Source organism: Zalophus californianus, chromosome X, assembly GCF_009762305.2.
Source record: "Zalophus californianus isolate mZalCal1 chromosome X, mZalCal1.pri.v2, whole genome shotgun sequence".
Taxonomy (NCBI): Eukaryota; Metazoa; Chordata; class Mammalia; order Carnivora; family Otariidae; genus Zalophus; species Zalophus californianus.
In genome coordinates this window covers 101,133,584-101,151,425 of record NC_045612.1, presented here as the reverse complement: position 1 = coordinate 101,151,425, position 17,842 = coordinate 101,133,584, and the positions used below count along the sequence as shown (strand labels likewise).

The following is a 17,842-nucleotide window of genomic DNA, read 5'->3' as shown; positions in this document are numbered from 1 at the left end:
TAATGAAAAATATTTCTTTTCTCATATACGCATTACATATTATGATGAAAAACCACTAGAACATCAAAGAAAAAAAAAGCTGATTTCAAACGCAGTGTGCATAACATGAAAGAACATCAAGACAAATTTAAAAAAGACTAAGAATGGTTTGAACATGTCTCTAGGACCAAAGAAACATGCTATTCTGATGCTGGTTAAACTACCAAAGTGCATAATCTTTGGGGGGCTCAGCTTACTCAGCAGTGAAGGGCAGAGTGAAAGAAAAGTATTCCAGACTGTTGGAACAGCAAGTTTCTGGGCCTGAATAGTGTAGTATCACTTGGGATGTTGTGTATAAAAGGGACTGGGGATAGAATCAGAATGGAAACAGGGCTGGCAGTTAGCAACTCTTCCTGTGGTGAAGGAAAGAGATGAGAATGACCTGAACTAGGGTGGTGGCTCTAAAGGGGGAGAGATATCAAAGACTAACAGATAGAGACTGAAAGTATAACCCACAAGGCATCGTGATGGAGTTAAATTTCGGGCTGACAAAGATTGGGGAATCAAGGATGATACGCAGGTTTTGCTTTGAGCAACTGAGAGAATAGATGATGGCACCACTTACTGGTCAAGGGGTCACTGGAAGAGACTATCTCGATGAAGATATTTGTTCAAATGATCACTCTGTTGAGAAATGTAAGCTAATGATACAGAATAGCTGCCTAAGAATTTCAGATACAGTTTATATTCAGATACGGTTTACACTAAAATTACATTTGAAACGACCTTAATTTCAAGGCAAAAAATTGATGGAATATTTTATTATAAATAGCTCTAATACTTCATTTTCTCTATGTTTAGATCTGTTTAAATTACCAAATTAAAGTAATTTAAAAGACTGATTTATTACTACAAAGCTTCCTGATCCATTCCTTTAAAGTCAGTGCTGACGTGGTTGATTTATGGGAGAAAAAGAAACACGCTGAACTCATCCATGTGTTTGGAGGACAAATTAAATCATCTTTTAAATAGCCCCAGGATGGTTTCAGTCATTAAAGAGCAGAAGGCTAATAAAACAACTGTTCCTACTAAATCGTTTTCTGAGTTTTACAAGTAGATGTCCTCCCTTATATATTTTATTGGCAATATACGTTACCTTTATAGAAAAGCAGCTTTTCTATAGCTCTCAAAAAGGTTAAGAACCTGGGGTGTATTACAGGCCAATTTCTCTTGTAAATGTTCACTTAAAATAGTTTAAAGAGCTTTTTCTCATGTTGGAGGTGATTGATTGTACTAGGTTTAACTTAAAAATGCACTATTCAGGGGCGCCTGGGTGGCTCAGTCAGTTAAGCGTCTGTCTTCAGTTCAGGTCATGATCTCAGGGTCCTGGGATCAAGCCCTGTGTTGGGCTCCCTGCTCGTTCTCCCTCTCCCTCTGCCTCTTCCCTCCACTTGTCCTCTCTCAAGTAAATAAATAAAATATTTTTAAAATGCACTATTCAGACCTATGTATGTCTGTGTGTATGTGCACATGTGTGGATTTACAATGACTTTTGTCCTAATAGCTTTAAACCTGAATGAAAAAATCCAGAACTTTTTATTAGAAATCACATACGTTAAAGAGAAAGCAATGACTACCAAAGCTTATTTAAAATGGTTACAAACTTTATTATTTAAGAAATCAATGGACTTTGAAAGAAATAGAAGAGCAGGTTAGCTTCCTGCTCCAAATCACCTTCACTATTTATAGATTTATGCATTTAAGTCCCGTGAATAAAATTAGGGGAGCAGAGTAAGGACAATTGTACAGACGGTTTTGCTTTATTTAACATCTAAAAGATTATGACACATCCACATTTTCATTTGACATAAACATTTGGTCATTTACTATAAGGGGACATGGTTCCCAAAGAGGTTCCATAGTTTTCAAAATATTCTACTACAGGTTAATTAATTTGTGGGGATCAGATCACATTTTGTCATGAATAATAGTTATCTATGTACTAGCTTGTTGCCTGATACTAAACTGTCGATTCCTTGAAGACTCTACATCTTTTTCTTTTTGATGCGTTTGAAGTATAGAGCACTCTTTCTTACATAAATTTGTCAATCATAGGTGCTTGATGAATTAAAATGAATTTATACTTCATAAAATAATGACCTTGAGGCAAATAAATTTAAAAAGCTTTTATAGCATCTGAAACAAATTACAATGCCAGAATTAAAAGTAGGGGCTACAAAATTTCTAAGTTATTGGTGGTGTGGTTAAACACCCCCCCACAGACACACACGGGAAAATAACTCCAAGCCTATCTAGCCACCTGTCCAACATTTGTGCTCTACACAAGCATTCTTTTTTTTTGGACAAATCTAAATGCATTCAATTCAGTAGAAGACACATTAGCTAAAATAATACTATTCTATAATAATGATGGAATTTGTATTATCTAAGTGACCAATGTTTAGGTTCTGATAGTAAGTTCTAATTTTAAAAGTTTCCATTCCTTCTACAAGATTAGAGTTCTCAGAAATATTATGGCTATTCAGTGCCTCTTGATCAACCTAAAGAAAGATCACTTTAAACAAATGAGAATATTCTTTCAAGCACTGGTTACCTCTAACTGCCATTTTCCCCACTGGTATAATATTAAGATTAAAGTGAAGAAGAAGAGGGGAGTTATCTTTTTTTGTTTTGCAATATTTTTTTTGGCTTAAAATGTTTCCACTTAAAATGAATACACAAGTACTATCATTTAATAGAAAATTTATATCAAATATTAATGAAATCTTGCTACAACTAATATTTTAAACAAGCAAATTTACCTAAGTTATGAAAATTCAAAGATTAATTTCTTATCTCCTAGTTCCTTAATATTCTGTATTTTGTGATTTATTTTTTCTCATTTTTCACATGCAGTGCTTATATGCTTTGATGAAAGAAAAAGTGGAACTACGATAAATAGCACAGAGGAAATTACATGCAGTTATTTAATTTTTATGTGGGAGCTTAAAACTTATCTTTATATTTATTCATTAAATTTGGAAATAGGATTTGTACTTACTTCTAGCATTTTTTTAACCTGGTTCCTGTACCAAGTTTCTCCAAACACCCAAGTGCTCAAGGATCCCTACTGCTGTAGACTAGTCTTTCTCTACCTCCTGCGATCTATGCTCAGACTCCCAACTACAACAATACCATAGCCAACTATTGTGTTTTAGGTGACATGAGGTGCATTTACCAAGGCCTTCACCATGTACTCCTGCCCAATGAATAGTATTAATCTTGTAATCATTTTTCAAACTAATCTCTACACCCAAAGTGGGGCTCAAACTCATGACCCGAGATCAAGAGTCTACCAACTGAGCCTGCCAGGCACCCCTGGATAGTATTAATTTTAAATAAATTGAAACAGTTCTTGAGATCTCAAAAGATCTACTGCTTTCCCTGAGGTGTGTATATATTCATTCCACTTTGAATGCTTTCACCTACAATGTCTCTGATAGAATGTTAATGAAACAGGGTTTCTTTTTTTTTAAAGATTTTATTTATTTTTGAAACAGAGAGAGAGAAAGAGAACACAAGCCAGGGGGAGGCAGAGGGAGAGGGAGAAAGAGAATCCCAAGCAGACTTGCACTTAGCACAGTCCCAACGGGGCTTGATCTCATTACCGTGAGATCATAACCTGAGCCAAAATCAGGAGTCGGACACTTCACCAACTGAGCCACCGAGGTGCCCCCAATGAAACAGTTTTTAAAACACTTTTCCAAGGTGTTCACTTGCCCAAGTGATTCTCCACAGACCCAAATTCTCAATTAGCCCAAATAAAAAAATCCATGCAAAGGAATGTGCCATCCAGAGAAACTTATACATTCAGAGGTCTAGGTAAAATGCACATTTTTACTCAGTCCTTGTTAAGATAATAACCTTGTCTCTCTCTTTTTTTTTTTTTTTTGCTAACCCATATTTTAGAGATTCCAATCTAGATAAGAGATATTCACATCATAAGCTAACTGAGCAAATACATGAGAGAGTGAGATGTTTTGGCATACCTTATGTGAAGTCTTTGCCATCTCTTTCTATTTCTGGAATTAACCAGGAGAGACAGTAGAAGGGAATATATTCATAGCTGGTTAGTGTTTCCTTTTGATAATTTTAGCGTGACTTGGAAAGGATCCCAAACTTGCAAGATTTGTAAACATCTTTCCACTTTGATTAATTTATTTATTCTGAGGGAGATATCATGGTAAAAAGAATGCAGTGTCTCTCTCAGGCTGGCTCCAGTTTGTGTGACTTTTGCATTTATTTCCAGCACATTTGGAATCAATGGATTGATGTCCATCCGTTTTAAAACAAACTCAATTAGCCTTATAATAAAGAGAGTAACTTTTAAATCCGTGCAAAGGAAAAGCTTTAGGGAAGAGGACAGAAATATTCTGCAGTACAATTATTTTCTGTAGTAGCTATAAGCAGGAAATCTCAACCCCAACTCACTAGCTAAGGGATGTGGGCAAGTTACTTAAACTCTTCAGTTATATACAGCCATAGTAATAATGTCTACTCCCTAGGGTTGTTGTGGGAATAAAAGGAATTTATACCTATAAAGTGTTAATTACTATCCCCAGTGCTTAGAAATTTTCAGTAAATATTATACCAGATCACATCGACATTTCTGTATAAATGTTACTCCTAGTTTCAGAACACGAGAGTTTTTCTGAGATTTCTGGGAACCAGTTCAACCACCCACACAATGTTAAATAAAGTTATGGTTGCAGAAGAAAAACTCCTTATACTTTCACAGGTGTGCTTATTAGTGTCTTACAAATACTATGACAGTTATAAGAATAAGGTATTATAATTATGAACCAGCCTTCAGGAGACTTGTTGGAAATCTTCAGTAAACTGTGATTGTGTGTGTGTGTGTGTGTGTGTGTGTGTGTGTGTGTGTGTGTTAGTGTGTGTGTGTAATTCAAAGCGTAGTTCAAGTCTGCTGTGGAATATTATACTCTGGAGCTTAAGAATGTCAAGGACTACCACCCAGAAATCCAGCTGTGAAACTGTAAAAGTGGGAAGTCACAGGGAGAATGGTAAGATTTTAAATGGGAAATTATTTAATTTACAGAGAGTCAGCATTTATCCTATGGGCAGGCAAGATAATTAGGAAGATCAGTTCTCCCTAGTTAAGATAATTTATAGAATAGAAAGGGAAATAACATTTAATTTCTGCAATATTCCAGGCACTTGACATACGTTTTAGCTACTGTTTCTGAAGGCATATTAGAGGCTAAATACTTCTAGGTATTATTTAACTTAATCCTCACAGTAACTGTAACGAGGTAGATATTATTGACTCTACTTTGGACATGAGCAAAACTGAGGCTCAGAATGTTTCCCAGTGCCATTAAACTAATTAAAGACAAAACATGGCGGCGCCTGGCTCAGTTGGTTGGGCAACTGCCTTCAGCTCAGGTTATGATCCCGGGGTCGTGGGATCTAGCCCCAACCCCGAGTCAGGCTCCCTGCTCAGTGGGGAGTGGGGAGTCTGATTGGGATTCTCTCCCTCTGCCCCTCCTCCTGCTCATGTGCTCACATGCGCTCTCTCCACCCCCCCTGCAAATAAATATCTAAGAAAAAAAATAAATAAAGGCAAAACAGGATTTCAACCCAAGTCTACTTGGCTCTATAAATAAAAGGTTGAAATCAGGGCTAATAATGTAAACTTGCCTGGAAAAATGACCAGAGAATCTTATTTTCTTAGAATTATGGAGTGAAGATAATTGTGGAGTGTTGTGTCTCTTTTGTTTGCTAGGTAAAACTACTTTTAGACCAGTGGGATAGAGGGGGAGCTATGAAGTGACATGCAGGCCTTCATCCTCTGTGACTAGAATGGTATTAAATACTGGTGCGAAATCAAGGCTACAGCCTCTTTATGTCAAGTAGCCCACAGTGATCTAGGATCTTATCCTCACTATATGCACCCCATTTGCATGAAGGGCACACGTGCATATTTCGGTTGCTTCTGGGCCATCCAATGACATAAAGATTTCATGCCAGCATATTTCCTGCCTTATATCATTCTATACAGCTAAGTAAATGCAGGATTAAATTTTATTGCATCTGTGAGTGTAATTGCCAGTTTGATCCCCTCACAACTAAAGTGACTTTGCAGGCTACAATGACCGTTATATCCTGTCATTAAAAGTCATATATCTCGCTGAAATACAGGTTGTTTAGCAACACTAATCCTAGATAAATGGCATGTGATGAAAGCCAACCTATTTGTGGCATTAATATCAGAGATTATGAAGTTAACTAAAGCCATTTGCTTCTTTTAAAAGAGATTCATAGGATCACAAACTTACATTCTAAAAAAAAATTATTTTACTGCCATTTAAAATTTTTTTTCTTTTCTTTCCTTATCCTTTAGTTAATATTGAAAATTCCTCTGGAATAAGAGGCTCTATCGGCTTTATCAGCTGTGCCAGTGAAAGAACTAGGCACTGGTTGAAAAAGGGATCATCAAGGCCCTGACGACAAGGCACAATGATATTAGTTAGGATCAAAGGGAGAAAGGAGAAGAAAAAAGGAAAAATAAATAAAAGGATGAAGAGTCAAGGACCACCTCCACACAGAGGTTGTCTTAGACGACCCTTTGGGGGCATCCGTGCTTGAGAGAGATCACCATTCCATCACAAAAACATCTGTGAAGTAATAAACAGAAGAAGGGAAAGAGAGAGAGCTGTGTGGACAGGCGATAAGGCAAGTCCCTTAATCCTAAAGAGAAGGTTTTGGTAGCCAGTCTTATGTGACAGCAGCCTATTTCTATTTTATCTGGTGGATGAAGCACTTCTCATTAACAACTGGGCTGCTGGCAATAAGCAATGCTCCAGTAAGTGAAGATTTGAACAGTAGACTTAGTCACCTCTTCAGGAAGAAAAGGCTAGAGGTCTGAACAAACTCTGGGACAACAGATTCGGATTTTATCCTCTTAAAAGGCATACCTCATGGAAACAACTATTCCATTGCAGCTATTATTACCGTGGCTATATGATGGTCTCATGTGATGAGTTCTTAAACGTTGCTGGTGTCATGGGCTCACCAGAGACCAATGAAATCAGAATCTCTGCTCCAACCCCAGTGTTTTCATAAATCACCCCACAAGACTTTATTGGGCACTCCTGTTGGAAATAACATGGACTCCGAGAAGAGAAAACCTGAACTTGATTCCAGCTCATCTCTCTGTTGATTATGTGATCTTGGGTTTAGGAAAGCTTCCTAAGACTCAGTTTTCCCATAAAGATTAACTGCCCCAGAATTACTGTGTTAAAAAAAAAAAAAAAAAGATAGGATAAAGTATGTGAGGCTCCAAGAACATGGTTGCCCTACTTAAATTTTAGTTATATTTTACCAAAAGGAATTTTACATATTTGAGTTTACATCACTAGTGATAAATTAGAAAACCCCTCTTAAGGGGTGACTGTGCTTCAGTCTGAGGCAAGTTTATTCGGCAATATTGAAAAAGTAACTCACGAGAATGATACTACAGAACAACTGATTATTTCTAAAAGTAAAAACCCTGGGTTTCAACCACCATATTGTATTTTAATAATACATAACATTCCCAAGCACTTAATAGCTGTAACAATTTGCTCATCTCTCAAGTGGACAGCATATGACCCACTAACCCCACAAATTTGCCATAAGACAATAAATCTAAGAGTATACTATCATTTTAATTATTAGTTTAATTATTTTTAAATATAATCATAAGACTACTATAAAGCTTCTGGTCTCTTCTACAAGGATAACCATCCTGTTATAAGAATTAAGTGGCATCAACCAAGATCCCAAATCATTATTATTTTACCCAAATATTTTTTCTAAACTAATACATTTTCATCTTCTGTTTCATATTCCAGCTATCAAATGGCCCATATATTTCTATATAAGAAATTACTTAATTGGGAAATACATGTAGCAACCTGATAATCTCTTTTCCTCATACTGAGTTTTAAGGCTTTCAGACACTCATTTGCAAGTTCTGGGTTATCTTCTCTAATTTTTTTAATCAAACACAGTTAATTCTACTTTGAAAACAGTGAAATGAATCAAAATGTTCCAGCCATAAGCAACATATGTTTTACTTTCAAACATCATCACTGATTCAACAAAAACCTCAGAAATTTTGAAACTATTTATGCCATTTTATCCTCATTTTCTGTCATTAAATATTTAAAATGCTTTTGATTAAGGCTACACTCCTCTGTGACACATAAGAAACACAGATATCAACCATGGAACACTTACTAATATCTCATTTAATACTTCAGAGCTGAGTTTGATTAAAATCAGTAACAAAGGAGTAACAAATTATTTTTCTAATACATTTTCCTTAACAGTCTAATGGACTCCTAGTGATGATATACCTAGGGACACCATTCACAAAAATCTATTGTATGTCATTCAGCATTGGAATGTGGTAGATGCATTTCCCAGCTGTTTAAATAATTTATAGATGTCCTGTCAGTCATTCAACATAATTCACTGTGACTGTATAGGCCTAAGATGTTATGTTTCCTCCACTTAGATAGAAAACATCCAGGTAAAATAACTGAAAAGAAATTCCCAGTTATCTAGGAAAGGATTAGACTCAAATGCTTCTGAATAAATTTGATATAAAAACTCATATACAATGCAAATCTTAAATCACATGTTACATTATACTTCATTATTTAAATTCCACAATCAAGTGAGAAACCACATTACTTAACTATAACAATGAATAATATTCATTTTAAAAAATCAACTCCTATCAGAGATAAAAAATATAAATCAGCTGTTTCCCACAAAGTCAAAATTGTAATAAAAGGACATGAAAGATTAGTACAAGATGCTAAATGATCTGGTATAAAGGGTAAATTCAGGCCATGTACACACACATGTATTTTTTTTTTTAATGTTTTGGAGGTCTCCATAGTGTCTAAGTGGGTGAATTTGGGACAGTTATATCCAATTGTTTCAGTCATCCAAATGACTGAAATGAATCAACAGAACAAAAAGCACATCAATTTATTACTGATTTGTTCAAATTGTCCTGAAAATATTCAGTGTTCTATGCTATCTGAACTGAAAATAATATAGAAGAGACCGCATCAAAAAGAGACACTAAATTTCACATTCTCTCTCTCTCTCTCTCTCTCTCTCTCTCTCTCTCTCTGCCACCCCCCCCCCACCATGCCACTGTTAACTTTTCAGGCTACTGGAAATGTTAACATATTTATTTGCTTTGGATTTCTGTTGTGACAAGCAATTTAAAAGATCTCCATCAGGAAATAAAAGATTCCAACAGTAATATCTTAATGTTACTATAATCAACTGTATCACAATGTTAATATAATATCTGTATCCTCATTTTTATGTTAATATATTTGTATACTATTAGTGATGACCTTTTACCCATGTAGAGAGTTTTCATTTACTTATTTTGCTATGTATTACTTTCATACACAAAGTACTGCCTCATTGTCCCTTAAAGATTTTTTTTTTCTACAGTAGCAGTGATAAAACTAAGGATGCCTCCAGATACCCTGGTAAAGTCATCTTCAACTGAAACACATTAAAGTACATTAAAGTGGCACTGGATAGTCAAGGCTAGTTATGTAATGTGTCTGCCCATGGAAAAGACATGTTGTACCAAAAAAAAGTAAGGTTCAGGGTAAAACCTAAAAACAGTCAAAGATATACTAACAAGTAGCCTTACTCTGATGATATGCAGGCTAAGAATATGTTAATCACATTTCTTGGGACTTCTGCATTGGCCTTCAGTTTTCCTAAAGCCTCATTAGATACCAATGCTAGTCTTTGTTCTAAGCAATGCTAATGAAAGTACACATTTAAATTATTTAACAGTGTTTCCAAAATTCCTTTGCTAAAAGGTTGTGCTCAATATACATTAAGTAAATGAGATGGCAACACTAAATTTACTAATGTACCCCATTCCTTCGCTAATGTAACACCATTTCTAATTTGCTCATTCCAATGGCAATCCACTGAAGTTCAAAATTAAAGAAATATTTTCCTTATTATTACATTTAACACTATTAAATGATATAATTTGATTTTAATGATCAAATTTTAATGTTTCTTTAAAAAAGAAATCCTGGAAAAAGTGGTCTCCTGCTGACATAATAGGAACATTATTTTGCTATTATCATATCTGCATAAGCAGAAGATGATACTTTCCATTTTCCATAACAGAAAAACTAGACTTAAAAATATGTTCTTCCAAGACACTCAGGATTTAGTTTTAGATAGTAACAACTTGTAATATCTCGAAAGACTCTCTGCCAGAGATAATGATATAAATCAATTTTAGAAAGGCACAAAGTAATGTATATCTTGTACAGGTTACTTTGTTATCAAAAAGGCAATGGCCATTTTTAGTCCCATGTACTACCAAAATACTTTTTTTTTAATATATGGGAAAAAGAACATTTTACACTGCAGAGAGTTTGGTTCTAAGGAATCTGAGATACTTACAATAAAAATTTCTAGGTGAAATCATATACATAGGGAACACAAATATATTCCAATCTCATTACATTTTCTGGGATAAAAAGGTATTCTAGAGTGGGTTCTGGAAAATCAGTCCAAATGATATGAAATGAATATGCATGTCCATAAAAAGTTCTGGTTATTTAAGTTAACAACACCCTTCTGAGGTGATATGGTCTTCCTCTTTCAGTTTTAACTTAGTATACAATACTTACTAATATTTCTTGCTGTTAGGGAATCAAAATGTGATGGTTGGAACAAAGATAAAAGAAAAAAAACACTGCTTGCTCAAACAACGGATACTCAAATAAAAGGCCTTAAAAGTATTCTTCCCTTTTATGGAAAATGCCACCTATTTTCCCTTGAATTTTTTTAAAGGCTAATAAACTGCATGGATACAAAGTTAAGTCTGAAACCATTCATTTCAAGAGTGTAACTTTCCACAAGGCAGAGCTTATTCTGGGAAAAGTAGACTCTAAAAACAACTGAAGAGGGATGCAGGGATTAGCCAAGCAGAAAATACAATCTGTGTCACCATCCTCACGAAGTTAAAATGAAGTGAATTGAAACCAAACTAATTGGCTTGTAAGTGTCATTTTGTTACAGATATTGAGGTTACAGATATTTCTCGCAAGCCTCAGTGTTCTTCAAATTTGACTCTCTTCATTCGTTGTCTTTCATTCTAAAGTTACCCTGGTAAACAAGTGAGGGCATTTCCACATCATACTGCATATCCAAATGGAAATAATTTACAACAGTAACATGCAAAAGATATCTAGAACCAGCACAATTTTTATCCCCGATTTTTTTTATTCCTTTAAAAAGACTATCTTCACTTTGTTATTCACATGAAAAAGCTGACAAAGCATTCTCTTAATGCAGAGAGTGCTGTGTGGACTGGCAAACAAACTAATTTCTTGAAACTCAGGGAAGCAAACAATAATTGTGGGTATATAAAACCCACAATGCAAGTAGTAAGCATGTCTTATAGGGAAATCGTGACAGAAAATGAATCGCCTGATTCACAATAGGATATATTTTGAAGGAGATAAACCTTTTATATCTATGAGCATAAAGACACATAAATTATTAAAAAATTTTACCCTAGTAGTACTTATTTTTGCATATGTTAACATTTAAACACAGCAGAAACAGCTCCTGAAATTGCTTATGCTAATGCTTACTGCTACTCATTTTAAAAAGGCAATTCCTCTTAAAACCAAACCTCAGGCCTCAAAACACCAGTTAAAGCCAAACAAAGCATACCAAAGTCAATATATGCAAGACATGAAAACCTCCAAATAATATTTCAATGACTTTTTAATTTATAAATCAGCCCAATCAGCAAAGCATACATTTAAAATTCTAAAAACAGTTTTTGGCAGGTATTTCTTAAGCCAAATATAACTTCAAGCCCCCCAAAATAAAAATCTTCCCAAACATAAAGCAAAATGTTTTACTAACCTCCTAAAAGGCATATTAGATATGAAATGAAAATCGCTGTGGGATAATAGCTGACATCATCATGCATAAGCTAAAGAAGGAATATCTGGTTAAATAAAAATATGAACATCTCAAAGGTAATTACCATACAGGGCATGAGAGAAGTTCATGAATCTCCCATGTCAGATACATTGAAGAGAGTGTTCTAAGTTTTAGATATACTATTATTTTGTGACTAATGAATCAGTGAATAAAAATCCTTATGATTTAGTTTAATATTTTTTTCTTTCAATTATCATTGTTATCATCTCCAGAAAAATTCTGAACAATTTCTAGATGCATATTTGGGTATTTCCTTAACACAATGGCAGGAACTGACATATACCTAAAAATATAACATAAGATTTATGTTGAATCCTAGTCCTACTGAGAGCCATAAATAAACCATAATAAACCATTTTAGGAGACAGAACGCTCTTTGAATTGGAAGGGAGCCCATAAACAGAAAGGGTTTTCAGATCGAAGACTTTATTGGCAAAATGAAACCATAACCAGTGGTTTGCTCTCTATTAATCAGCATGTATTTCATTTTATATTTGGTTGATTTTGAATTGTTTGAGATATTATAATGGTCTACAGGATGTACATTTCAACATATACTTTCCATTTAGGAAAATGTATGGAATTGGGTATATCAGGCTATTTTATACTATAAAATACATCATTTACGTAACTGCCCTTTCCTGACTACAGGCTTATCAATCTATTTTCTGATTATGATGTGGATACCTATTTGGTGTCCCTATTTCACTGATTCAAAGGAAAACTTAAGAACAAAAGCCATTTTAGCCATTTTATCACTTAACAAGAAAAAGATCTATTTTAAACCTACTCTTACTATTTTATGAAGGATAGGACACACACAAGAATAACTAGAGCATATATCCCAGATATTGGGAACTGTTTACCATGTATGGGTTTAATGAAAAACAAAACACTATTAACAGGCTTCTCCTTCAAATCCATACACTGTAGCTCTTATCCTTAAGGGTTAGAGTTCATATTTCCATTACATCTGCCTTTCTCTACCTCAATGGAGTATGAAAAAACATGTAAATCAGTATGGGAGTCAAAAGTGAGGTAACCCTCCCCCATCCTGCAAAACAAGGAAATATGACTGATACAATTTCTTCCTTAGAGCTAAACCAGGGCAGGAGGGATGCTAATCATCTGTTGAAGCAACACAAAGAGTTTACAGGAGTCAGTGCTAAATTATGCATTATTTAAAGCAGAAGAAACATTTCTAATGAACTTAATCTGATTTCAACCTCACAAACACATTTGTGCTATTATAATTTTCCTTCCCAAGTATATGTGCCCACCAAGAGCAATATATCGGTCAATTACATGTGAGTATTCTGGTTCTTGTCATAGCTAAATATCTCATTTAAAATGACTGAATTTTAATTTTGGTTGATATATCGTCTTTGAGCTTAAAATTATGCACCCCCCCCACTGCCACCATATGGATCTGCTGTCAATAAGATGAGGTAATCAGGTCTGCAACACAGAGGATTAGATTCTAGTGGATGATAAATTCGCCACTGAAAGAATATCCTCGGAGTTATTTCTGAGCTTTTCCTGATGAGACCCTATTACCACCACTTGATCTCCTTAGTTGGAACTGATTCAATATTCCAAAGACCATTTAATTACATAACCCTACCCAAATATCAGCTCCACAGACACTGCTTCTCCAAATTGTGGTTTTAGAATATGGGAAAGCCTCAAGAAAGTGAGAACAGAGTCTGCAATTTCAAACAAGTTGGCAAACAAAAACAGTGCCTCATAGGTTAGAAGAAAAGCAGAGGTCAAGAATCACTATCCCTCTAATCCATGTGTCTGGAAAGTATGACTATGTAGCACCAGAGATGATGAAATTTACTTAAGTGTAATATAATAAAAATATAAATACAGTACTGTCAACGGAAGAAGCAGAAAATGAATAACCGTCCAATGGAGGACTTCCCCCAGAGTGACAATTTGTAACAGAAGCAGTGCCAGGAATAGATTTCCTGATTTAAAGAGTAAACCATGTTGCCTTTTATAGAGTATATGAATGAAACTGGCAAGAGTAGCTAATTAATTATAGCTGATTAGTCTATCAAATCTCTCGGTAGAATAAGCAAAACATGAACTTTTTATAACTATTTGGAGTCAATGTACTTCAAATGTAGTATGCTTCATCCATGAGGCATATACATTCTAAAGGCTTGGAATTTTTTCTCAAGTTTTACACTTTACTTTTAGATAGTGGTACTTTGAGAGCTAAAATCATATAAGACAATTCATAATACGCTACAAGAAGAACAATTTAAATACACTCAGGATATAGAAAAAACATATAATGCATAATTTCTCTCTTGTACTTAGTTTGTGGAAATGTTAAATCTGAGACAATAAATATTAAATTATACTAAAAACTGTGGTAGTCCAGAAATGCACCAACCTTCAGGATCAAGCAGTTTCTCTATGCCTAATTGATATTTGGCAATGTTGAATGCATGTTCCAGTCGCTGTGTGGCTGACTGCTGGCAAACCACACTATTCCAATCAAACAGGTCTGGCCTGAAATACACACACATAAAGACCAAATATAAATCAACTTACAATGTTTCATGAGATTCACTTCATTTCTGATTTTTAATTGACAACCCATGTCCATCATCCTCAAGAATTGAGTGCTACTCTTCATAACCCCTCAATAACACTTTTCATTTAACAAGTCACAATTTTACTTGAAAATCCTGAAGAAAACAAAGGAGAATTTATTCTCCCTTGCCAAGTAACAAAAATATATTGATGTTATCCGGTGTCAGAAATTTGAATGCCAACCATTAGCTGGTAACTTCCAATTTCATAAGCCTAGCGCAGACCTCTTCCCTAAGCTCCAGACTTTAGATTTATCTGCTTATTCAGTATCTCCACTTAGAGTCATCACAAGACTCAGGTGTCCAAAACCGAGCTTCTGGTACTCATCTCCATCACACTCCCCCAACCCACCTACTTCTCTTATAGCTCTCCTTTCCTCAATAATCAAGGACAAGTTCAAACTTGCAGTGGCTCAGACAGAAATCTTGGAGTCTAATTTGATGACTCTCACTCTCATACAATGCTTAGTTGGAAATCTATACAGAATTTGACCACTTCTCATTACCCTTGCAGCCATCACCTCCACCCAAACCACCATTTTACCTTGTGTGGATTATTTATTGCATTAACTTTCTAACTGCTCTCCTACTCCCACTCTTGCCCTTGTTAATCTATTCTCGGCAAAGCTGCCAGAGTGATCTGTTAAAATGTTTCATCATAAACTTCTTCTCAAATCCCTGCTACCGGGGAGTAAAATTCATTGATTTAACTGTAACCTACAAGGCCCTACATGGTCTGGTTCCCCGTTAACCAGCTGATTTGACTCCTTGCCTCTCTCCTCCTTTCTTTCTCATCACCACTTACTATTATTTAATATTTTATATATTTAATTAATCTTGTCTATTTATCTGTTTCCCCCACTAGAATGCAGAATATACAATTTTTTTCACCAGTTTTGTTCACTTTTAGAAACCCAGCCTGACACATAGGAGTCAGGTCCATAAATATTTATTGACTAAATATGTGTTGAATCGATAAATGTTGTTGACATGCAATCAGAGACTCGATGAGAACATACTATATGAATATCATTTTACTTGATGATAGAGAAAACATGAGGAAGCATAAGAGGGAGTTCTTATCCTATATGGACTTAAAATTTAATAAGGAAAAAATGCACACATCATAAGTTAAAATAAATTCTAAATGTAAAAAAATATAGATAATAAGATAGAAGGTTTTCTAAAATCTGAAGAGGTCAAGAAACATTTTTTTTGAGGCTTAAGGTGGTTTGGGTTTAGATTCAAGAAGTTTTTGAGAAGGTAATTCTGAGTTGTGTGGATATTGAAAAATCACCAAAGTTCTTATGGAAGAAAAAAAGCAGAATGTGCTCAGTCAGTCAGACCTCACAGGCCGGGCTCCATTGAGAGATAGTGTTCCTAGGAAGGGGAACTGGGATGAGTTTGTGAAAGGCCTTGCCTGTTTAAGGAATTACAATTTACCCCAACAAGACTGGAAACCATTAGTCCAGTGGTTCTTTGCCTTTTGCCTTTTCTGGAACACAGATGCCTTTGAGAATCTGATGAGCACTATAAAACTTTTATCCATACACAAACCTGTCCATATCTTTACACATAACTTCCGTAGAATTTTAGGACAGTTGGGTCTGTCAATGGACACCTGTTTAAGAACTCATGCTCTACAAGCAAGGAAATTATAAGGATGGGCTTAACTGTTGTTTTCAAAAACCACAACTGAAAATAAAGGTACAACTTGCTCATTTGACTCTCATTTCCTTTTCTTTACTTGATGCCACCCTGATTAATTTACCAGAATTTTGTCTACTTCTTAGGAAGTCTAATGTGCCCTCTATACTCCAACTTACCCAAAAGAGCTAACAATATTTTAGAACCTAAAATATATACAAGTTGGGAGCTGACTCTAGTACTGGAAAGACTATAAGAAATACAAATTAAATTCTAAACTATTTGGGGAAGTTTTAACTTCACTACGCAACCTCTGCCCTACCTTCTTTTCTACATCCCTCAGCAAGGGAAGCAGGAAAGAATATAGGGGGGAGAGTGTGGGAAACTAGCTTTCTCACCTGCAGTACAATCAGCAGGGTTAAATGAGGAGGATGAAAAAGCATAGAGTTGCTTCCTCATTCTAACCCATTTCCCTTCATCCCCTTCTCCTCTTAGCCACGAGCCAATCACCTGGGTGAGGAGCTAAGTCATGTTATCATTTGAGCTTCAGTGTTTTCATCTAAAAAAGAAGGAAATGTACTAAATGGCCTCGGAGGTTTCCTCTAGCATTAAAATTGTTTTAAGTCATTAAAATTCATCATTAATTAACATTTTAAACAACTACGATTTCCAAATGCATAAAGAATTTTAAGACTAACCAACTGCAGAAGAAAGCTACATACCTTCCCATGCTAACCCAAACCTGAACCCATACATGCAACCAAAGTTCACCAGTCTTTTGAGGAAGCAGACAAATTGAATAAGACAACATAGCCCTAGTAGATAAGCAGAGTCCTCTATAAATTCAAATCCTGGCTCTACCACGTATTAGCCGAATGGTCTTAGGTAAATAATACACCCTTTCTGTGCCTCAGTTTCCCAATATGTGCAATGGGACTAATTATAGTGTCTATGTCATGAGAAACAGGTGGGCTATTTTAATTCGAAAAGTGGCTACAAAATAACATTAACTTAATAAACATCAACTTTCATTACTTTGTTCTAAGGTTAATTATATTTATGAAATAACTAATGCATTTTCAATGTATAGACTCATGTCAAAAACACCTATAACCCACATATATAAATGTTACAGACACTGTTGATGCAAGAATAATACTATAAGACAGGAGGGTGGTGGGTGGGATGGGTGAAGGGGAATGAGAGAGAGAGGCTTCCAGTCATGTAATGAATAAGTCATGGGAATAAAAGGCACAGCGGAGGGAATGTAGTCAATGATACTGTAATAGCATTGCATGGTGACAGATGGTAGTGACACTCATGGTGGGCATAGCATCATGTCTAGAGCTGTGGAACTGCTATGTTGTACACCTGAAATGAATATAACATTGCGTGTCAACTATACTCAAAAGAAATTTTTCTAAGAATATTATAATAACAACATGGAAGGTGGGGAGGAGAGAAGAGGAGGAAGTACAAATGTGTCATTTTGTCATCTGTTATATCAGGTA

The 17,842-nt window shown here is 35.2% G+C and overlaps 1 protein-coding gene across 2 annotated transcripts in view; it reads right to left on the bottom strand.

The window, feature by feature from the left end:
* Nucleotides 1-17,842, bottom strand: part of DMD (dystrophin) — a 2,214,577-nt gene that overhangs the window by 1,662,776 nt on the left and 533,959 nt on the right. For both annotated transcript variants that reach the window (XM_027607979.2, XM_027607980.2), the window contains exon 7: nt 14,483-14,601. In XM_027607979.2, the coding sequence (XP_027463780.1) occupies nt 14,483-14,601 (119 nt within the window). The remainder of the gene's footprint in view (nt 1-14,482; nt 14,602-17,842) is intronic.